Source organism: Eschrichtius robustus, chromosome 14 (genome assembly GCF_028021215.1).
Source record: "Eschrichtius robustus isolate mEscRob2 chromosome 14, mEscRob2.pri, whole genome shotgun sequence".
NCBI lineage: Eukaryota > Metazoa > Chordata > Mammalia > Artiodactyla > Eschrichtiidae > Eschrichtius > Eschrichtius robustus.
Window position 1 is genome coordinate 32762583 of NC_090837.1, and position 23948 is coordinate 32786530.

A 23948-nucleotide genomic window follows, 5' to 3' on the forward strand; every position below is an offset into this window, starting at 1 on the left:
GGGAGAAGGTTAGAGTTGCAGCATTTCCCAAACTCATTTGACCCTGAACTCTTTTTAAAAAGAGCTGCTTACGTTCCATAGAACATACTTTGCAAGTGCTGAAGTAGACAAAAACAGGTGCTTTATGCCTACATTTGTAAATGGATTAAACTGTCTTCAGTTTAGATAAGTGCCCCTACCTACTAGCCAAAAACTTTAGCTCAGTGAGTTAATAAACTACTTCTAGCAACGGAATCCAGTTGAGCGGGCCAGTAATTAGAATTCATTGCGCTTTTTACCTTTGTGTGTAATTTTCCATTATTAAATCATTAGCATGGTCCATTGATGTCCTTTAGATTTAAAAAATTTTTTTCTTAATATAATCATTTACCTTTAACTTTGATTTATACTACCAAGTAAGCTAACCGATTTTTTTTTATTCCTCTTTGAATATACTTACACTTCTCTAACATGGTGTCAGCATATGTTTATAATTATGAACAATCTCTCAGATCCTTCAAGGATAGTATAAAATAAACCATTGATTCTAACAGTTCACATCTAAATATGGGAAAAAAACTTTCATTTAGTCAACAGGCCTTTATTCTTGTGTTAGTTTTGAGAGGCTCTTGCAATAGAGCATTGGCTGCACGGCTGACCTTGACCGGACAGTCATCTGTTTCTGGGCCCTCTGCTCCTTACTGGTGATGGCAACATCAGTCACCCAAGCTTATCTCCTCCAATGTCTCATGGTCTACGGAAAATTACCTAAAATACTTTTTTTGTGGTAACATAAAAAAGAGCTCCGCGCTGTAGGGGCAGTGGTAGGTAGAGCATCCTGGGGTTGGGGCCCGAGTGATGCCTCCTCACTCACGTGACAGCTGCACGGAGTCTGACGGGTCCCCATCTCATGAGTGACAGCTTGGATCAGAGCAGTCTAGTCATTCTTCCAGGGTCACTGGGCTGAGAGCTGGGAGGGAGGGCATCTGCCCAGTCCTGCTGACTGCAGGGCTCCCCCCGGCCCCCCATAAATGCTGGGCACTGGAGGAGAGCCAGCCATGAAGTGCTGGGGCAGACCCTTTGTCATTTGTCCCGGCCTCTTACCCAGGCAGGGGCCTGGAGCTGCCTTCCTGAGGCCCAGCTGGGGAAAGGCACACGGACCTCATGGTTATAGAACGGAAGTCTGACCCACAGGGGATGAGCCCCAGAAATGTGCCGCTGACCCGAGGGATGTGAGCCTTCTCAGGAGAATCGCATTCAGTCGTCGTTTCCTTTGCATTCATCCCTCTTGGTGGCCACCTGACTTGGGCAGGCCCTGCTGAAGGAGAGAAGCCAGAAGCAAAGACTCAACCTTCCCGAGAACAGAGAACTCCTGAGCTCTGGGGAGGGAGAGGGCAGACGGATTTCTGGAATTTCGTTTGAAACCTGGCTTTGCATTTTCTTGTGTGTGTTCTTGGGCAAGAACTTAATCTTTGCGGCTCAGCTTTTAATAGGCAAAATGGGACCCCACTAGGACCTCTGAACACAGTGCAATACTCAGAGCTAAACCAGAGTGAATATTTGCTATGTACCAGGCACGGTTTAAAGAATTTTACATGTATTAAATCATGTATAGCCCTTCCAGAGAGGTTCTAGTGTTACCCCTATTTTACAAATGAAGGAAATGAGACACAGAGGGGTTAGGTAACTTTTCTGAGGTCACACAGCTAGTAAGTTGGGGAGCTGGGATTTGAACCCTAGCAATCTGGTTCTAGAGTGTGTGTCCTTAGCTACATGAAACCGGTTGCCAAAAGATAAAGCAATGGGACATGCTTCTAGGAGGCCAAAGTTTTAAGGATTAAATGATTGAGAATTAGGCTACAGTTTGTTTATGCAGAGTACATTTCCTTAAAGTTATACTTCCTTATAAGAGATCTCAAGACAGAAATTTTTAGAAAAAGCAGGACTGTAGAAAGCTATAAATTTGAAACCTCAGGTTTTACAAAGCACTGCTCCATTTTGTTTTGTTAATGGAAACAATTTCACTGTTGTGTTATTCTGTTCCTGCTTGGAGATGTGACACAGAGTGGTTATTCCACCTTCAACTGGGAGAAGTGCAAATTCATACCCCAGAACACCCTAATCTAATTCACTCTCGAGCCCTATGACATTCCAGAAAAGTACTTTTTGAACATAATAATGATATGTTCTAAGTACTTTGTACCTGAAGAGTGAATCAAGTCAGCTTTTTGAGACGTGCGGAAAACTGGAAAACACTTATCTAAGAAGTGCTGGGGTCCATGGTATATAACTGCTGTAAGCTCATCCTGCAGATTTTTGAGATTCTTTTTTGTCAATGATATTTTTGTAAACTGATCCTTCTGGCACATTGGTGCATACTTGTTTTCCATCATTAGTCCAGTTTAGTTGAATTAGTTAAAAACGAGCATAAGGTGATACATGCCAAAATAAAATTTATTCTGAAAGTGCTGGAATTAAGAAAGGACATTAAAGGAAACTAGACATTAAGGGACATCAAAGTCACATTAAAGGGAATTAGAACAAATGAAAATCTAGTCACTAAGTAGAACTATTTAGAGCAGTAATCCATCCTTTGAGGGAATTTCTTTTTACTACAGTGAACACTGCCCACGTTAACTTTCGTTTCCTTACAGTAAGGCAACTGGGTGCTTGTCTCGCATAATCTCATGGGGAGCATATTTTAAGATATTATGACTTCTACTTGTTATCAAATTATGGAAGTAAATGCTCTATCACAACTTCTGTGAGGAAGAGCTCAGTAAAAGTATCATGTGTTCTCTTTAACTACCTTCCTAAGAATAGATTGTATTTCACCTTCTCTCCTTGCAGCCCCCAGAATGAAGATGCTTCCTTCCATTTTGATGGGAGTGGGTATTCTGTCATGGACAAGATGCTCCGGGCTACTGTGACGCAGATAATTATGCTTTTTAGTACCTTTTCACCTAATGGGCTGCTTCTCTACCTGGCTTCAAATGGCACCGTAAGAGTCTGTGGGGCCCTGCACCCTACTGTGTATATACAGTTGGACTGCTATGAGGATATTTATGTTTAATGATTGTTTTCTGAGCACATGCTAGTATAATATGTACGTATGTATGCCATACTAGTCCCCCATTTTAAATGATTTATCAGTACAAAATCATTGAAGAACATTTGGAAAATACAGAAGCATATCAAGTAGAAAATAGCTTTCTATCATTATAAATATCAGTTAAACATTTATTATTAAATTTTGAGCTTGAATAAGACGTCTTGTTTTACTCGCTCTGACCACCTTATTTGAATTCCATCACAGGAAGTTCATGTTCTTATTTTTATCTTATGTGCTGCTGATTTTTCTTAATCTTCTAGTTTTATTTTTAGGATTGGCCCAGTTGTCAATCTAAATGAAAAAAATAGAGATTCCACTTCTCTTCCTGCATTGTAGATTTTGATGACCATGAGTTTATCTGACACATGTCCGTATATTATTCTAGAAAGCCTTTGTGGACACTTTTAATTTTGGACTGTTGGGCCAGATCCTGTTTTCTCAGTTTGACTGTAGGAGGTTTCCACCATCCCTGACTTGGAGAGAAAGGAAATCTTGTGATAATAATGTAGCCTTGGGTAACTCTTTTTTTTTTTACAGAAAGACTTCTTATCCATCGACCTGGTCGACGGCAGAGTTAGAGTTACAGTTGACCTGGGTTCTGGGCCTCTTGCTCTTATTACCGACAGACGCTATAATAATGGAACCTGGTACAAAATTGCCTTCCAGCGAAACAGAAAGCAAGGTAAATGCACAGGTAGACGGACGGAATGTTGGTCGCCCTCATCGGAATAGAAATCTTTCCAAAGTCAGCAGTCTTTTTTTACTTTAGCTTTCTAGGTATTCTTAAATGATATTCTAATCAAAAGCCATTGTTTTCTTTGGAATACTAAGCACCAGGATTCACATTTTGCTGGAGGAATATTCTAATTCTCTTTGTCTATGGTTTCCAAATGCATTATTTAACATTAAATGCTGAATTGGAATCAAGGATCAAATTGATTCTATTTTCTTTCACACACATACTGCTACCATTTAGCATGTATATTCTGGATTTATTGACTTTTGTAAAGAGGGTTTTCATTTGTCCTTTAACAGTCAAGAACATCCCCTGGTCAAATTTGCAGAATGTAAAAGAATATGCCTTTGTAAATGAACTTTGTTAGACGTCTGTGTTTACTTTATTGTAGAAAATGACTCATTTTTTTGTCTATTCCTCTTGATCTTCTCTAGGACTCCTAGCAGTTATTGATGCCTATAACACCAGCGACAAAGAAACCAAGCAAGGGGAAACTCCAGGAGCATCTTCTGACCTCAATCGTCTAGATAAGGATCCAATTTATGTGGGTGGATTACCTAGGTCAAGAGTTGTAAGGTATGATACCACATTGCAGAATTTTCATGTCCCTAATTACCAACTGCCTTAGTTTCCGTAACAAAGTTCCACAGACTGGGCAGCTTAAACAACAGAAATGTGTTCTCTCACAGTTCTGGAGGCTACAGTTCCAAAATCCGGTGTCAGCAGGGCCGCTTCCTTCTGAGGATTGTGAGAAAAAATCTGTTCCATGCTTGTCTCTGAGCTTCTAGTAGCTTCAGGCATTCCTCAGCTTGTAGGTGGCATTCTTTATTTGTGTGGACACGCTGTCTTCCCTCTGTGTGTGTCTCTCAGTGTCCAAATTTCCCCTTTTTATAAAGATACCAGTCATACTGGATTAGGACCTACCCTACTGACCTCACCTTAACTTGATTACAACTGTAAAGACCCTATTTTCAAATAAGGTCACATTCACAGGTACTGGGGGTTAGGACTTCAAAATCTTTTGGTCGGGGTGGGGAAACACAATTTAACCCATAATGTTCTGTTTTGATTATTATGCCATATAATTGGGAAGTAAAGAAAGCCTTCTGCAATAGAATTTATGATTTTCTATTTATTGCCTATAAAACATCTAAAAATTGTTACTGTGCAATATTTGGAGACCCACTTGGCATCACACGTCACTCTCCTGTCCAGACATTCTAGAGTAGTAGAATCTTTTTGGTGACAAAAAAAAAAGGATCATGCTTTCTGCAGACTTATCTGGATTCCCCTTTTGGTGATTAGAATGAATAATGTATGTGAAAGTTTAAAGACCAACATCAGCAAGTTGGATTAAAGATAGCAGAGGAGAGATGCACTGATTCTTGTTCTTGTTTAGCTTTGTGACTTTAATAATTTCATAAACTTTCTGTAGTTCACTGTCCTCAATTTTGTAATTTTGGACTGGGGACAAAGTAAGCTCTAAGTTTCTTTCACACCACTATAAAAAAGGCATATACGGCCAGCAATCAAGGCAGCCTAGCTTCCAGGGAGTGGAATCACCAAATGTCCAAACCGAGTCACTCAGCCCAGTGGTTTTCAAATGTATATTTGTAGCAGTACCTCATCTTCAAGCCGGGTTCTTATACAGAAGTGCAGCCACTCCAGTTGCTATGGGTTGAGCAGCCCAGAATCCACTTCCTGACACACCCCCTTCTCTGCCAGAAATGTGTGAAAGTTCCAAGGAACACAGTTTACAACCACAGTCACCTGCCTGCAGGGTCTTGGAAATAAATGTCCCTAAACTTCAGGGGAGTTGGTCGCTTGTCCCAGGTCTTACCCCTCTGCCAAGGCAGAGCCAGGACGGGAAGCCTCTCTCCTAATCCCTGATTACAGATGTCATTCCTAACATAGTGGCATTGGGATGTTCCTGCGGTTACAAGCTGTGTTGTAATTCATTTGTTCTTTACCTAAATGGTACACAGTGTAGACCCTGGAGAAAAGGACAGAGTCCCTTTTCTAGGAAGACATCTCAAATCACAGACTTTCATGATAGAAGTGTCTTGGGTATCATCGGGGCCAGTCTCCTCATTTACAATGGAAGAAACTGAGATTCGGAAAGGTTGAAATTTGCCCTAAATCATGTGGTTTCTTAATGACCGACAGCTCATTGCACAGCACAGAGAAAAAGTGAGACATGACATGTAGCAAGAAGCCATGTTCCTGCACAGTTCTCCTGTCACTAGCTGATGCTTCAGGGTGTAACTGAGAGATGTTCAGTAGTCTCCATCATTTGGAAATGTTAGCCTGAGTACATTAAAGCTCACCCCACCCAGCAGAGTGACAATTTCTGTTAATAAAAATATGGTATTGGCTTAGTATCAAAGAAATAAGGGTTTTGGATAATCCCAGACTTCACCAAATGCAGTTATTTCCTTCAGGAGGAAATTCATGAATATGTGGTATGGACAAGAGCCGATGCCATCTCTAACCAAGAGATCCTGGGAAATCACATTGCCCAACTTGCCCCTGTGGGAGGTGAATGTTTGCTCTACACGGGGACTGGATTTAAATCTAAGTGCTATAATTTCCTTATGGCAGTGCACTGTCTCTCTTACAATTAGCCTCTGTTTTAGTGACTATATCTAAATGGTAATGACTATATAGTTTCCCTTAAAATATTAAGCATGTTTTTATCTAGGTAGCCATCTAGGTAATCAGCCTCACTAAATTCAATCCCTTTCTTTAGTCCTAAGGAGATTCCATGTTTGACCTGAATTCTCACCATCAATAGTCTTGTTAGAGGGAGACCTAGACATTTATGAGAATGACACGTGGAAAGAGATCTTTCTTATTTGTAGGTCCATTTTTATTTCTTCTTTCATAACTGGAGTTATAAAATCCAATTTTGTTGCTGTTGTTCTCTTGCCCTTCCCTACAGGAAAGGTGTCACCAGCAAAAGCTACGTGGGCTGTATCAAAAACCTGGAAATATCTAGATCGACCTTTGATTTACTCAGAAATTCCTACGGAGTGAGAAAAGGCTGTATACTGGAGGTGGGAAGCATTTTATTAATATTGGGATCAGTTTCTATAAATGCCCACTGATTTACTAACATAATAAGGCAACAGGATCTAAACCAGGGGTTTGAACAGAAAAGAGGTGGTGGGGAAAACGGCAGCAGCCTCCAAGGTGGGAGGTTCAGCATGCGGGTGGGCCTCACGGTGCTTTCTCCTCTCCTTTGTGACCAGCCTGTCCGAAGCGTTAGCTTCTTGAGAGGCGGCTACGTTGAATTGCCACCCAGGTCCTTGCCACCAGATTCGGAATTGTTGGCAACATTTGCCACCAGGAACAGCAGCGGCATCATCCTGGCTGCCCTGGGCCAGCATGGGGAGAAGCAAGGTCACCGGCAGGCCCACGGGGTGAGTGGCTCAAAGGCTCTCAAGCCAGGAGCTCAGGAAGGAAATGACTTCAGGAAGCACTGGATGGAAGATGACTTAGTCATGACATGTATTCTACAGCATGTGTGCCTGGTTGTTAATGGGTGTGCGTTTTTAATAAGTAAAAGTGATTACTGCTGACTGTCTTTCCCTTACGAATCAGCGGTCTCTTGGTGTTGCGTAATCCATCTTCCTTGTCTAGCCGTTGAGAAGAAGGATCCTTGCTGTCTACCTAGGATTCTGATAGGATAGGTGATATTTACCTTTCCTCTGCTCACACTTTGTATATTATGTAATTTGAAGAGATTCACAGAATGCTAATGTATTGTATTAATGAAGTATAAGCCATGCAGCTACAATTCAGAGTACTGTTCTCTACTGTGCAAGGTATTTTACAGACATGGCTGTACAATTATTACAGCCACACTTCAGGGTGAATGCTGCTTCGTATATTTTGCTGAGGGAGAAATGGACTCAGAGAGCCTGGCTAACCTGCACAAGATCACACAGCCGCTATTTCAGAGCCTGACCTGGAACACCAGTCTGTAGACCCCAGATACCTCACAAGACACTGAGTGAAGGTCTGACAAGGACAGATTGGTTTATGGGCTCCACCAATCTTTTTTTCTTTTTTTAAAATTGAGATGAAATTTACATAAAATGAAAGTAACCATTTTTAGGTGAAACAGTCAGTGGCACTTTTTGCTTTCATAATGCTGTGAGGCCACTTTCTCTATCTAGTTCAAAAACGTCTTCATCACCCAAAAGAGAAGCCTATGCCTGTTAAGCAGTCACTCCCCATTCCCTCCTCCCCCAACCCTGGCAACCACCAATCTTCTTTCTGTATCTATGAATGAATTTACCCATTCTGTATATTTCATATATGTGGACTCATATGAGTGATATTTTGTCTTTCACTTAGCATGTTTTCGAGGTCCATCCACATTGTAGCAGGTATCAGCACGTCCTTCTTTTTCATGGCTGAATGTTATCCCACTGTATACACAGCATAATTTATTAGTTCATTGATGGACGTTTGGGGTTGTTTCTACCTTTTGACTATTGTAAATAATGCTGCTACGAACAACTGCATACAAGTATTTGTTAGAGTACCTGTTTTCTATTCTTTTGGGTATATACCTATGGGTGGAATTGCTGGGTCATATGGGAATTCTATGTTTAACTTCTTGAGGAACTATCAAACTGTTTTTTTCCACCAATCTTAATAGGACCTCTTGTAAATCAAAATTTGCTGCTAAGTCAGCAAAAAGGAATGGTGTCATCCAGTGCTGGCAAGACCTTGTGAAACACTCTCATTCCAGTTCTGCTGGTGGACCTCTCTCAATGTGGCAAAAGAGTGTTAAGAGCTTTAAACATTTTCAAACCTTCAACTCTTTAATCCCATCAACTCTTTAATCCCACCTTTAGAAATCTTAGAAAAATTTCACAGGCAAAAAAAAAAAACAAACCAGTTAAATGTTCATTACGTATGGTAATAAAAAATTAGAAACTACCTAAATTTTTAAAAAAGAAATAGATCCCACAGTGAGATTTCACCTCACACCTCTGAGAATGGCAACCATCAAAAAAGATAAGAGAGTAAAAAAAAAAAAAAGAGATAACAAGTGCTGGTGAGGATGAGGGAACCCTTGTGCACTGCTAGTGGGAATGTATAATATATTGGTACAGCCACTATGGAAAACAGTATGGGGCTTTCTCAAAAAATTAAAAATCGAACTCCCATATGATCCAGCAATTCCACTTCTGGGTATGTATTTGAAGGAAATGAGATCCAGCAATTCCAATTCTGGGTATATATTTGAAGGAAATGAGATCCAGCAATTCCATTTCTGGGTATATATTTGAAGGAAATGAAATCACTATCTTGAAGAGATATCTATACCCTCTTGTTCATTGCAACATTATTTACTGTAGTCAAGACATGGAAGCAAACTGAGTGTCTATCAATAGACGAATGGATAAAGATGTGGTGGGTGTATATGTATACATATATATCAATATCTACCTATCTATTTATTTATTTATTTATACAGTGGAATATTATTCAGCCATAAAATAGGAGGAAATCCTACCATTTAAAACAACATGCATGAACCTTGAGGGCATTATGTTAAATGAAATAGGTCAAACAGAGAAAGACAAATGACTGTATGATCTCATTTATATGTGGAATCTTAAAAAAACAAACTCATAGAGACAGAACAGATTGGTGGTTACCAGAGGTAGGGGCAGGAGAGAATTGGGTGAAGGGGCTCAAAGGTACAAACTTCCAGTTGTAAGATAAGTTCTGGGGATGTGATGTACAGCATGGTGACTGTAGTCACAATATCATATTGCATATTTGAGAGCTGCTAAGAGAGTAGATCTTAAAAGTTCTCACCACAAGAAAAAATTTTGTAACTATATGAGGTGATCATTTTACAGTATATTCAAATATCCAATGGTTGTATTGTATACAAGACTAACACAATGGTATATGTCAATTATATCTCAGTAAAACGGGAAAGGGAGAAACAGATCAATGACTTACAATGTAACTATTTGTTAGTACATAATGTAGCAATAAATAATAAGTATGAAGACTGTAGAAATGGAAATCTTTGATATGGTTAGTGATAATAGCATAATGCAGAATGTAAATTATGTCAGCAGAGGTTAGAAAGCAATATACAAAGTATAAAATAGTTGTGTTAGATGGTGATATTCTTAAGGAACTGCTTCCTTGGTGCCAATACTCCCACATTACCTTCATAAGATGATAATTCTTTAAATCCTATAGTAATGTCTTTTCTATGGGAATTCTCTGTGTGACCTTCCCAGCCCTTCTTTTCCATCATGCTAATTGAAGGCCACATTGAAGTGCATGTTAATCCTGGGGATGGAACCAGCCTGAGAAGAGCTCTCCTGCATGCTCCCACGGGCACATATGGCGACGGTCAAGAGCATTCCATCTCCTTGATAAGGAGCGGGAGGTATTTGCGTCACCTTACAAAGGTTCCCCAGTAGGAAGCCTGTATGCAGTGAAATGATTGGAATAATTAGTATGATGTCACTCAGAGTCTTTATAATTCCAAAATAATTCTAGAAGCTTGATAGAATACCTCTTTGGAAAACAATTTCATCTGCTTTGTAATAAGATATTTGCAGAATTTTCATAATTGAACAATCTTAAACCGGCCCTTTTCTGGGGCCCGGCATAATTTGTCTTTACACTGGAATAATTCTGTGTCAAATAGTGTTACAGTATTAGTAAATTCTAATAGTGAATGGTAAAATAGCAAATAGTGACATAGTAAATAGTAAAATGTAAACAGTGAAATAGTAAACAGTGTCACATCAACATTTCTATATAATTTCTCTCCAAAACTGTAGACCAAAAGTTTTAAAAAAACACTGCACATTTTGTCACAGGTAAAGAAGTAAAGATACTCTCCAAAAAGCAATTGAACTGAATAACATTTAATCCCATTCCATTCATTTTTGGAGAACGTTTAGCTGCAAGTTTTAATATTCAAGATTCACTTTTTTATTCACACACATGTTAAATGTCATGTTAAAATGTATCTTCAAGGAACTTTTATTATTCAGTAAGGAATTGCTGGAATTAGATATTAAAATGGACAGTTATGTTTCATTATATTTTAAAACCTTTATTTTCTCCTTTAACCTTTTAGAATTATCACTGTCCAACTGGATGAGACAGCTCCTGTGGAAATGAAGCTGGGCCCATCAGCAGAAAGCAGGACAATAAGTGTGTCCAACCTCTACATAGGTGGTGTTCCAGAGGGCGAGGGGACACCCATGCTCAAGATGAGAAGCTCATTCCATGGCTGTATCCAAGACCTGATCTTTAACATGGAGTAAGTGTGACTGTGCTCTCAGCATGATTTTGCACTTCCTGATCTTTTAATGCCCAGTACTGTCACTGATCTACAACCTAATTTTGCTGTTTGAGATGGCCCCAAATTCTACAAGTTCCCAAATAACAAGTGAATCCCTTGTTCTATAAAGTCCCCCAAATGGATTTATTAGACTAGAATGATGGAAAAATCTGGTCATCATGCATGAGAAAAAAAGAACCACTAAACATTAGTTCCATAGTACTGTCAACACACAGCAGAGGTCAAATACATTTTGGCATGCATTTTTTTAAAAAATATCTTTATTGGAGTATAATTGCTTTACAATGGAGTGTTAGTTTCTGCTTTATAACAAAGTGAATCAGCTATACGTATACATATATCCCCATATCTCCTCTCCACCCTCTTGCGTCTCCCTCCCACCCTCCCTATCCCACCCCTCTAGGTGGTCACAAAGCACCGAGCTGATCTCCCTGTGCTATGTGGCTGCTTCCCACTAGCTATCGATTTTACATTTGGTAGTGTATATAAGTCCATGCCACTCTCTCACTTCGTCCCAGCTTACCCTTCCCCCTCCCCACGTCCTCAAGTCCATTCTCTACATTTGCGTCTTTATTGCTGTCCTGCCCCTAGGTTCTTCAGAACCATTTTTTTTTTTAGATTCCATATATATGTGTTAGCATATGGTACTTGTTTTTCACTTTCTGACTTACTTCACGCTGTATGACAGACTCTAGGTCCATCCACCTCACTACAAATAGCTCAATTTCATATCTTTTTATGGCTGAGTAATATTCCATTGTATATATGTGCCACATCTTCTTCATCCATTCATCTGTTGATGGACACTTAGGTAGCTTCCATATCCTGGCTATTGTAAATAGAGCTGCAATGAACATTGTGGTACATGACTCTTTTTGAATTATGGTTTTCTCAGGGTATATGCCCAGTAGTGGGACTGCTGGGTCTTATGGTAGTTCTATTTTTAGTTTTTTAAGGAACCTCCATGCTATTTTCCATAGTGGCTGTATCAATTTACATTCCCACCAACAGTGCAAGAGGGTGCCCTTTTCTCCACACCCTCTCCAACATTTATTGTTTGTAGATTTTTTGATGATGGCCATTCTGACTGGTGTGAGGTGATACCTCATTGTAGTTTTGATTTGCATTTCTCTAATGATTAGTGATGTTGAGTATCCTTTCATGTGTTTGTTGGCAATCTGTATATCTTCTTTGGAGAAATGTCTATTTAGGTCTTCTGCCCATTTTTGGATTGGGTTGTTTGTTTTTTTGATGTTGAGCTGCATGAGTTGCTTGTAAATTTTGGAGATTAATCCTTTATCATTTGCTTCATTTGCAAATATTTTTCTCCCATTCTGAGGGTTGTCTTTTCGTCTTGTTTATGTTTTCCTTTGCTGTGCAAAACTTTTAAGTTTCATTAGGTCCCATTTGTTTATTTTTGTTTTTATTTTCATTTCTCTAGGAGGTGGGTCAAAAAGGATCTTGCTGTGATTCATGTCATAGAGTGTTCTGCCTATGTTTTCCTCTAAGAGTTTTATAGTGTCTGGTCTTACATTTAGGTCTTTAATCGATTTTGAGTTTATTTTTGTGTATGGTGTTAGGGAGTGTTCTAATTTCATTCTTTTACATGTAGCTGTCCAGTTTTCCCAGCACCGCTTATTGAAGAGGCTGTCTTTTCTCCATTGTATATTCTTGCCTCCTTTATCAAAAATAAGGTGACCATAGATGCGTGGGTTTATCTCTGGTTTCTGTCCTTTCTATCCATTGGTCTATATATCTGTTTTTCTGCCAGTACCATACTGTATTGATTACTGTACCTTGTAGTATAGTCTGAAGTCTGGGAGCCTGATTCCTCCAGCTCCATTTTTCTTTCTCAAGATTGCTTTGGCTATTCGGGGTCTTTTGTATTTCCATACAAATTGTGAAATTTTTTGTTCTAGTTCTGTGAAAAATTCCATTGGTAGTTTGATAGGGATTGCATTGAATCTGTAGATTGCTTTGGGTAGTACAGTCATTTTCACAATGTTGATTCTTCCAATCCAAGAACGTGGTATATCTCTCTACCTGTTTGTATCATCTTTAATTTCTTTCATCAGTGTCTTATAGCTTTCTGCATACAGGTCTTTTGTCTCCTTAGGTAGGTTTATTCCTAGGTATTTTATTCTTTTTGTTGCAATGGTAAATGGGAGTGTTTCCTTAATTTCTCTTTCGGATTTTTCATCACTAGTGTATAGGAATGCAAGAGATTTCTGTGCATTAATTTTGTGTCCTGGTACTTTAGAAATTCACTGATTAGCTCTAGTAGTTTTCTGGTAGCATCTTTAGGATTCTCTATGTATAGTATTATGTCATCTGCAAACAGTGACAGCTTTACTTCTTCTTTTCTGATTTGGATTCCTTTTGTTTTTCTTCTCTGATTGCTGTGGCTAAAACTTCCAAAACTATGTTGAATAATAGTGGTGAGAGTGGACATCCTTGTCTTGTTCCTGATCTTAGAGGAAATGCTTTCAGTTTTTCACCACTGAGAACGATGTTGGCTGTGGGTTTGTCATATATGGCCTTTATTATGTTGAGGTAATCTCCCTCTATGCTTACTTTCTGGAGGGTTTTTATCATAAATAGGTGTTGAATTTTGTCAAAAGCTTTTTCTGCATCTATTGAGATGATCATATGGTTTTTCTCCTTCAATTTGTTAATATGATGTATCACGTTGATCGATTTGCGTATATTGAAGAATCCTTGCATTCCTGGAATAAACCCCACTTGATCATGGTGTATAATCCTTTTAATGTGCTGTTGGATTCTGTTTGCTAGGATTTCGTTGAGGATTTTTGCATCTTTGTTCATCAGTGATATTGGCCTGTAGTTTTCTTTCTTTGTGACATCTTTGTCTGGTTTTGGTATCAGGGTGATGGTGGCCTCTTAGAATGAGTTTGGGAGTGTTCCTCCCTCTGCTATATTGTGGAAGAGTTTGAGAAGGATAGGTGTTGGCTCTTCTCTAAGTGTTTGATAGAATTCACCTGTGAAGTCATCTGGTCCCTGGGCTTTTGTTTGTGGGAAGATTTTTAATCACAGTCTCAATTTCAGTGCTTGTGATTGGTCTGTTTATATTTTCTTTTTCTTCCTGGTTCAGTCTCAGAAAGTTGTGCTTTTCTAAGAATTTGTCCATTTCTTCCAGGTTGTCCATATTATTGGCATATAGTTACTTGTAGTAATCTCTCATGATATTTTGTATTTCTGCAGTGTCAGTTGTTACTTCTCCTTTTTCATTTCTAATTCTATTGATTTGAGTCTTCTCCCTTTTTTTCTTGATGAATCTGGCTAATGGTTTATCAATTTTGTTTATCTTTCAAAGAACCAGCTTTTAGTTTTATGGATCTTTGCTATTGTTTCCTTCATTCCTTTTTCATTTATTTCTGATCTGATCTTTATGATTTCTTTCCTTCTGCTAACTTTGGGGTTTTTTTGTTCTTCTTTCTCTAATTGCTTTAGGTGTAAGGTTAGGTTGTTTATTTGAGACGTTTCTTGTTTCTTAAGGTAGGATTGCATTGCTATAAACTTCCCCCTTAGAACTGCTTTTGCTGCATGCCATAGGTTTTGGGTCATCGTGTTTTCACTGTCATTTGTTTCTAGGTATTTTTTGATTTCCTCTTTGATCTCTTCAGTGATCTCTTGGTTATTTAGTAGTGTATTGTTTAGCCTCCATGTGTCTGTATTTTTCACAGATTTTTTCCTGTAATTGATATCTAGTCTCATAGCGTTGTGGTTGGAAAAGATACTTGATACGATTTCAATCTTCTTAAATTTACCAAGGCTTGATTTGTGACCCAAGATATGATCTATCCTGGAGAATGTTCCATGAGCACTTGAGAAGAAAGTGTATTCTGTTGTTTTTGGATGGAATGTCCTATAAATATCAATTAAGTCCATCCTGTTTAATGTATCATTTAAAGCTTGTGTTTCCTTATTTATTTTCATTTTGGATGATCTGTCCATTGGTGAAAGTGGGGTGTTAAAGTCCCCTACTATGATTGTGTTACTGTTGATTTCCCCTTTTATGGCTGTTAGCATTTGCCTTATGTATTGAGGTGCTCCTATGTTGGGTGCATAAATATTTACAATTGTTATATCTTCTTCTTGGATTGATCCCTTGATCATTATGTAGTGTCCTTCTTTGTCTCTTGTAATAGTCTTTATTTTAAAGTCCATTTTGTCTGATATGAGAATTGCTACTCCAGCTTTCTTTTGATTTCCATTTGCATGGAATATCTTTTTCCATCCCCTTACTTTCAGTCTGTATGTGTCCCTAGGTCTGAAGTGGGTCTCTTGTAGACAGCATATGTACGGGTCTTGTTTTTGTATCTATTCAGCCAGTCTATGTCTTTTTGCTGGAGCATTTAATCCATTTACATTTAAGGTAGTTATCGATATTTATGTTCCTATTACCATTTCCTTAATTGTTTTGGGTTTTTTATTGTAGGTCTTTTCCTCCTCTTGTGTTTCTTGCCTAGAGAAGTTCCTTTAGCATTTGTTGTAAAGCTGGTTTGGTGGTGCTGAATTCTCTTAGCTTTTGCTTGTCTGTGAAGGTTTTAATTCTCTGTCGAATCTGAATGAGACCCTTGCTGGGTAGAGTAATCTTGGTTGTAGGTTTTTCCCTTTCATCACTTTAAATATGTCCTGCCACTCCCTTTTGGTTTGCAGAGATTCTGCTGAAAGATCAGCTGTTAACCTAATGGAGATTCCCTTGTATGTTATTTGTTGTTTTTCCTTTGCTGCTTTTAATATTTTTTCTTTGTATTTAAGTTTTGATAGTTTGATTAATATGTGTCTTGGCGTGTTTCTCCTTGGATTTATCCTGTATGGGACTGTGCTTCCTGGACTTGATTAACTGTTTCCTTTCCCATATTAGGGAAGTTTTCCACTATAATCTCTTCAAATATTTTCTCAGTCCCTTTCTTTTTCTCTTCTTCTGGGACCCCTATAATTCAAATGTTGGTGCGTTTAATGTTGTCCCAGAGGTCTCTGAGACTGTCCTCAATTCTTTTCATTCTTTTTTCCTTATTCTGCTCTGCGGTAGTTATTTCCACTATTTATCTTCCAGGTCACTTATCCATTCTTCTGCCTCAGTTATTCTGCAATTGATTCCTTCTGGAGAATTTTTAATTTCATTTATTGTATTGTTCATCATTGTTTGTTTGCTCTTTAGTTCTTCTAGGTCCTTGTTAAACGTTTCTTGTATTTTCTCCATTCTGTTTCCAAGATTTTGGGTCATCTTTACTATCATTACTCTGAATTCTTTTTCAGGTAGACTGCCTATTTCCTCTTCATTTGTTTGGTCTGGTGGGTTTTTACCTTGCTCCTTCATCTGCTGTGTGTTTCTCTGTCTTCTCATTTTGCTTAACTTACTGTGCTTGGGGTCTCCTTTTCGCAGGCTGCACGTTTGTAGTTCCCGTTGTTTTTGGTGTCTGCCCACAGTGGCTAAGGTTGGTTCAGTGGGTTGTGTAGGCTTCCTGGTGGAGGCGACTGGTGCCTGTGTTCTGGTGGATGAGGCTGGATCTTGTCTTTCTGGAGGGCAGGACTGCATCTGGTGGTGTGTTTTGGGATGTCTGTGACCTTATTATGATTTTAGGCAGCCTCTCTGCTAATGGGTGAGGTTGTGTTCCTGTCTTGCTAGTTGTTTGGCATAGTGTGTCCAGCACTGTAGCTTGCTGGTCGTTGAGTGGAGCTGGGTTTTAGCGTTGAGATGGAGATCTCTGGGAGAGCTTTCGCTGTTTGATATTACATGGGGCCGGGAGGTCTCTGGTAGACCAATGGCCTGAACTCAGCTCCCCTCCTCAGAGGCACAGGCCTGACATGTGGACAGAGCACCAAGACCCTGTTAGCCCCATGGCTCAGAAGAAAAGGGAGGAAAAAAGAAAGAAAGAAAGAAAAAAATAAAATAATAAAATAAAATAAAGTTGTTAAAATAAAAATTTTAACAATTATTAAAAATAAAAAAATTTAAATGTAATAAAAAAAAGAAAGAAAGAAAGAAGAGAGCAACCAAACCAAAAAACAAATCCACCAATGATAGCAATTGCTACAAACTGAAAAAAAACAAAAACAAAATGGACAGACAGAAACTTAGGACAAATGGTAAAAGCAAAGCTAAACAGACAAAATCACACAAAGAAGCATACACATACACAGTCACAAAAAGAGAAAAAGGAAAAAAATATATATATCTATATATAAAAAAAAAAAAGGAAGCGAGCAACCAAATCAATACACAAATCTGCCAATGATAGTAAACTCTAAATACTAAACTAAGATAAACATAAAACTAGAAACAAATTAGATGCAGGAAGCAAACCCCAAGTCTACAGTTGCTGCCAAAATCCACCACCTCAATTTTGGGATGATTCGTTGTCTATTCAGGTATTCCAGAGATGCAGGTACATCAAGTTGATTGTGGAGATTTAATCTGCTGCTCCTGAGGCTGCTGGGAGAAATTTCCCTTTCTCTTCTTTGTTCGCACAGCTCCTGGGGCTCAGCTTTGGATTTGGCCCTGCCTCTGCATGTAGGTCGCCTGAGGGTGTCAGTTCCCCACCCAGACAGGACGGGGTTAAAGGAGCAGCTGATTCGGGGGCTCTGGCTCACTCAGGCCGGGGGGAGGGAGGGGTACGGAATGCAGGGCAAGCCTGTGGTGGCAGAGGCCAGCATGACGTTGCAACAGCCTGAGGTGCGCCATGCGTTCTCCTGGGGAAGTTGTCCCTGGGTCACGGGACCCTGGCAGTGGTGGGCCGCACAGGCTCCCGGGAGGGGAGGTGTGGCTAGTGACCTGTGCTTGCACACAGGCTTCTTGGGGGTGGCAGCAGCAGCCTTAGTGTCTCATGCCCGTCTCTGGTGTCCGCGCTGATAGCCACGGCTCACGCCCATCTCTGGAGCTCGTTTAGGCGGTGCTCTGAATCCCCTCTCCTCGTGCACCCCAAAACAATGGTCTCTTGCCTCCTAGGCAGGTCCAGACTTTTTCCCGGACTCGCTCCCGGCTAGCTGTGGTGCACTAGCCCCCTTCAGGCTGTGTTCTCGCAGCCAACCCCAGTCCTCTCCCTGGGATCTGACCTCCAAAGCCGGAGCCTCAGCTCCCAGCCCCCGCCCAACCCGGCAGCTGAGCAGACAAGCCTCTCGGGCTGGTGGGTGCTGGTCGGCACCAATCCTCTGTGCGGGAATCTCTCTGCTTTGCCCTCCGCACCCCTGTTGCTGCGCTCTCCTCCATGGCTCCGAAGCTTCCCCCTTCCGCCCCCCGCAGTCTCCGCCCGCAAAGGGGCTTCCTAGTGTGTGGAAACCTTTCCTCCTTCACAGCTCCCTCCCAGAGGTGCAGGTCCCATCCCTATTCTTTTGTCTCTGTTTTTTCTTTTTTCTTTTGCCCTACCCAGGTATGTGGGGAGTTTCTTGCCTTTTGGGAAGTCTGAGGTCTTCTGCCAGCATTCAGTAGGTCTTCTGTAGAAGTTGTTCCACATGTAGATGTATTTCTGATGTATTTGTGGGGAGGAAGGTGATCTCCACGTGTTACTCCTCCACCATCTTGAAGGTCTCCTGGCATGCATTTTTGAGAATGTAGAGATTTTGTGATACAAGCTTCCTGCTGTCTTGAGCTCATTGCTTTAAAGGACCCTTTACTGCTGGGCTACTTGCAACTTCAGATTATTAGTGGCTCCTCCTCGAACAATTACTGTCTGATTAAGAACTGGAAGTCTCTGCTCCCGCATGGAGCTGACCGTGAGGAAGGGAATTATATGTGCCCACAGGCATTTATTTCCTCTTCACTGCCCCTCTGCCTGTGGTCAGCATGCTGGGGGACAGAAGCTGTGCTCTGTCCTGGGTGGTCGGGGGAGAGGGTGGACAGAACCCGCACAGGAGAAACTAAATGTGCCCGAGTGTCAGGAGACTGAAGTTCCCCTCCTTGCTGGGCTGCTGACCTGCTCTGTGACCTTGGGCAAGGACTTGGATCTTTCATGGTCGCAGTGTTCTCTGTGAAGGAACCACTTAGGAGCCTTGAAATTTAAAAGAATAAAACGTCGTCTTGGGTTTCAACACGATGATGTCAGAACCTTGAGCAGTTATTTGTAACTTGATATATTTATTCACCCAATTGTTTATTAATTAACTAATCAATTAGGCATCTTCTTGTTCCTGAAAGCCGTGAGACTGGGAACCTGATAGGGCAGAAACATCTTTGTACTACTGTCCACAGCCATGTCCTCAGAAAGTGCCAACAAAGGACGTGCAAACAGGGGACATGTTGTAGAGTAAAGGGACATATGACAAGGGTAGTTCACGACTTCCTGGCAAAGGGAAACTGTGAGAAAGAAGCCAGTGTTTCATGGAGGCCGCTGTGCAGCGCTGTGGGAGCCACAGCCAGCTTCTTGCCCTGAGGCAGCCCGGCCAAGGCTGCAGGAGCAGGTGACAGCATTTGAGCCGACTCCTGAGGGACACTCAGGAATGGCCAGGTGGACACAGGGGAATGGGCTGTGGGGCAGGCGGACAGGGGGCTGCCATTTCAGGCAGAAGAATCAAACAAGACAATAGATATGGGTGGTTATGTGGACTTCTAGTCACTGTGGGAGACAGTCGATTTGGTTACTCTAAGAGTATTATATTAATGTTTTTTAATGGATTTTAAGTGTTCAATAATCACATGACCTTGGTTCATGTGTTGGCTTGTATTATCTCCATTAATTTTGAAAACACTTTGTTTGTATCTAGACTTTTGGATTTCACTAGTGCCACTGGCTATGAACTTGTGGACTTGGACTCCTGCTTGCTCTCAGAACGGCCAAAGCTGGCTCTCCATGGAGAGGACAGCGAACTCCCGCCAGAGCCCCAGCCTTTACCAAGTCCAGTAAGAAGGGCTTTCTTTAATTCTATGGTTCAGGTCCAGTCAGAAAAAAAGAGCGCCACCCAGAGGACATTAAAATGGGGACCTCGTGATAAAGCTGCAGGAGCACACAGGAGCCATGAGCACACAGAGGGAAGAGCCGGGGCCGCCCAGGGAGCAAGTCTGAGCAGAGGGTCTCCCAGTGAGTGCCGGAGCACAGAGAAGACAGGCCGTGCCAGGGAGGCAGGAAGGAGGGAGAGACACGCGGCTTCTCCCATTCACCCTCCAGCCTCCCAGCACTGCCTTCCATTGGCTGGAAGAACCAGCTGGAAGCCACTTTCCAAAGGAATCTGGGAGAGTTACAGGGTCACCCCTGTGATGAGAAGCAGGGGGGCAAGTGGGATGGCTCTCTGAGAAAACAGCATATCAGACATGGCAGAGTGTCCCGAGCTGCAAGCTCTAATGCTCGGGCGCCTCTTTTGGTTGCCACACAGCCAGCTTTGAGGCAGAGGCTTTATAAGGACTCAGTATCACTTTGGATTTAGTCAGAAACATGAAAATAAGTATTTATATAGGCCATCGTACATATCATTGTTGCTTTAAAAAATAAGATTTGATTCATGTAGGAAAAGCCAGTTTGACCAAGTATTTTTAACAGCAGCCATTGTTAGTTTTCACTTTTCTTTCCCTTTTCTGATTTCTCTACTTCCTTGGTTGAAAGTTTACACTCTGATTTAGCTGGCACAATCACACGAAAGCAGTACCTTGCAAGCAGGGCCCATCTTTGAGTTCAGGACAGTTGTCTTGGTAGCATCCGTCCACCAACGTGGAAAACTGAGTCTAAGGCCTCACTTGGTCCGGAGTCAGGGCACCTGCCCCTCAAGCCCGGCTCCTCCTGGCTGCACCTGCTGCTGTCTGGGTGGAACAAGCTCGGCCTGTCACCTGTGGGCACTTACAGCTGCCTGGTGCTTGTGAGGCAGGTGCTCCTGTAACCGCTGACATCCTCAGGCCCTCCCCAGAGCAGGGGTTTCAGGGGCACAGGGGCGCAGAGCAAGGCCTTTGCCCCTTAGGCCTGATGAAAATTCATGGGAATTTAGGTGAACTCGAGTGGGGCTGAGGTGAAAAACGAAAGCTCTAATTGCCTTCTCAGAGAGATAAAGAAAGGGATGTGGAGTCAACTGTTCGAAGCAAAGAAGGTAAAATCGGTGCTTGTGTGTTTGTGTTGCTGGTGCTCGGACACAGTTGCTTCTGAGATGTTTCCCTCATTGAAGAATGCGTCAGTGTTAGTGGGGGTCCTGGTCGTGCGTGGCTGAGACCCGTGTGCGTCTCTTACAGGCATTGTGTGCCGTGGACAGAGCCCCGGAGTACGTCCCCAACGCCCGCCAGTTCGGCCTCGCAGAAGGCAGCCACGTGGTGCTGCCCTTCAATCAGCTGGCTGTCAGAAAGAGGTAGGCACTGCTCTGATGTCCGCATGCGGCATCTCATTGCTAGATGAATCCAGGACGTGTGCTTCAGCAATGGGTCTTTTCTAGAAGAAGCTTCTTGTGTTTCACCATGGAGTGTTCAACTTGCCACCATATGGCAGCAGTGAGAAGGCAAAGAGAGGAAGGCAGCCTCTGTGGACCTCAGATGTGTAAACATGGTTAAGTGGGGTTCTGTGGTTTGTCTTTACCCCATCTTGATGATGGCTGGTTGCTGCCTCTCTGTGTGTATGTAGGAAAGCACGTAGGTATCTAAATCCCTCTTCCTTCTGGAATCCCAGGTTCTCTGGATCGATCATCTGGCCTTTGAACCCCATTCTACAGTAAGCATTCACTAATCTGATGAAAATGCCTACCCGAACTTTCACTGTGCCCCCAAATTCCTGGTGCCACACCCACACCAGTCTGCACGTTCCCCCGGCCCTCACACATGCCTGTCCCAGGTACCCTTCTTCGTTCAGTGAAGCCGGCTCACACCCCAGGGATCTCATGGCCGAGGCTCCTCAGGACCCACAGTCCTCCCCGCTCTTCCTGTGACTCAGCCCTGAGGTCCGCACCTTCAGGCCTGCCATGCTCTGTGCCTCTGCTGTGTCATCTGAGCTCACCGCCCCAGTACACATCTCGGCTCAGTGTCTTCTCCCTGCAGCCCCTGCCATCGTTCCCCATGAGTTCAGCAGCTGCCCAGCACCCCATCTTTGAGGTCCTCTGGCTTAGATCTGTCTTTTCGTCCTTCCCTCCGAGCCACCCTCTCCCCATGCTCACACCCTTGAGTACTTCATAAGTACCCACCCCACCTCCACACTCTCTACCTTAAGCATCCTACTAAACCCTCTTCCTCCCCCTTACTTCCGGCTCCAGCAGTCCCTCAACCGCATCAAGACCCCTGAGCCCTCATGTTTTCTCACCATCATCACCCTTTTTCTATCTCCCACAGCACAGTTTATCCCCTTACCCAGATAGGCTTGATGCCTTTATTACAGGTGTTCCTCTGCAAACTCCCTTAACCCTCTCATCTCTTCACTGTGACCCCAGGTAAAGCCCATACGGGGCCTAATGCACGCCAGAACCCGAGCTGGTGGTCAGGGCTGCACAGGTGCATCTCTTTTTCCTACCTGGTTTGACTTTAAAGCTGTGGCCACAGATCTCAGATGGAACCTCGAAACTCCAAATGTATGGGGAGCCAGTATACTTCTCTAATACATTCACATTTTTTTATTTTTCGTAGCTTCTTCTCTTCTCTCAAAACTCTGTGCATCCCCACAGATCCCTTCATGCCCCAGCTGCTGTCTTGCCTCACTGAGAAGAAAGAGCCCATCCTTCTGTCCACCATCAGAAGGCGCACCCTGCCTTTGTCCCCCCGCCCCTCCCCTGCCACATGGAGGAAGGGTCCTCGTCTTGCCCACTGGAGCCGTCACCCCTCCTCCCAGGACACGGGCAGCATCCATTTCTCCCTCTTTCATACCTGATCCTGTCAGCACACAGACAGAATCACCTCCATCACCCCGTCATCAGTGAGACCAAGGAGCAAACACTTGTACCAGAGACCGTCTCGGTATTCTACACACAAACCCCAACTTAGTCCTCATAATTATCCTGTGAGGAGGGTATTATCTTCATTTTATAGACCAGGAAATTGAGGCACCTGCTCAGACTCCCACCCAGGTGCTTGTGACCACTGCGCAGACTTCCTCTCTAGGAGTTCCTAGCTTTTAAACGGAAACATTCCGGTACACTGCACACCCCAGCCCACCCCACTCAATATCCCGGCTCTGCTTCACAGTGGAATGTCTTGGAAGAGTTGCCTTATGTGGCTGTCTTTCCCCGCCTCCCATTCCCTCCTCTCCCCACCCGGTCAGCCTTGCCTCACTCCTCGCCAGGTCGTCGGAGCCCTGCTGCGGCCACGACCGTGCGTGGTGGTGCCGCCCCCTCCAGGCGCTCAGCGGCATCAGCGCCCTGGGCACCTCTGTGCCCTTCGCAGCCGCGGCCCCACGCTCCCCTCACCCCCGCCCCGCCGGTTGCTCAGTCCCCTCCTCCGGCTGCTCTGCTATCAGAGGGAGCAGCGCCCCTCCCGCCTCCCCTCCACAGCGCCTCCTGTGTTCCAGTGGCTGTGAAATGCCATCTATTCGCACCAGCACCCACATCGCCAGCTCTGAGCCCCACCTAGAACTCAGGGGTTGTACACCCAACTGCCTGGACATCTCCACGTGGACGGGGACAGGCCTCTCAACCTCAATGCACGGAGACAGCATTCACCGTCGCCCCGAAACCAGCATTTCTGTAGGCGTCACCGCCATTCACCTGGCTGCTCAAGGCCCACACCTAGAGCTTCTTCTTTCCCTTACTCTCCAAATTCAGTCCCTCAGCAAGTCCTGAGGCTTCTTTGTCCAGAACATTTCATGTATTAGCTCACCTCCTCCGCATCCCCCCCGCCCCCCAAACGA

At 42.7% G+C, this 23948-nt stretch overlaps 1 protein-coding gene across 1 annotated transcript in view; it reads left to right on the forward strand.

The window, feature by feature from the left end:
• LAMA1 (laminin subunit alpha 1) overlaps positions 1–23948 on the forward strand; it is a 145490-nt gene that overhangs the window by 112955 nt on the left and 8587 nt on the right. Inside the window, 9 exon segments of the mRNA XM_068562441.1 lie at positions 2830–2980; positions 3629–3773; positions 4262–4403; positions 6769–6883; positions 7079–7249; positions 10109–10260; positions 10963–11148; positions 19915–20050; positions 21362–21474. Coding sequence (XP_068418542.1) covers positions 2830–2980; positions 3629–3773; positions 4262–4403; positions 6769–6883; positions 7079–7249; positions 10109–10260; positions 10963–11148; positions 19915–20050; positions 21362–21474 — 1311 coding nt within the window.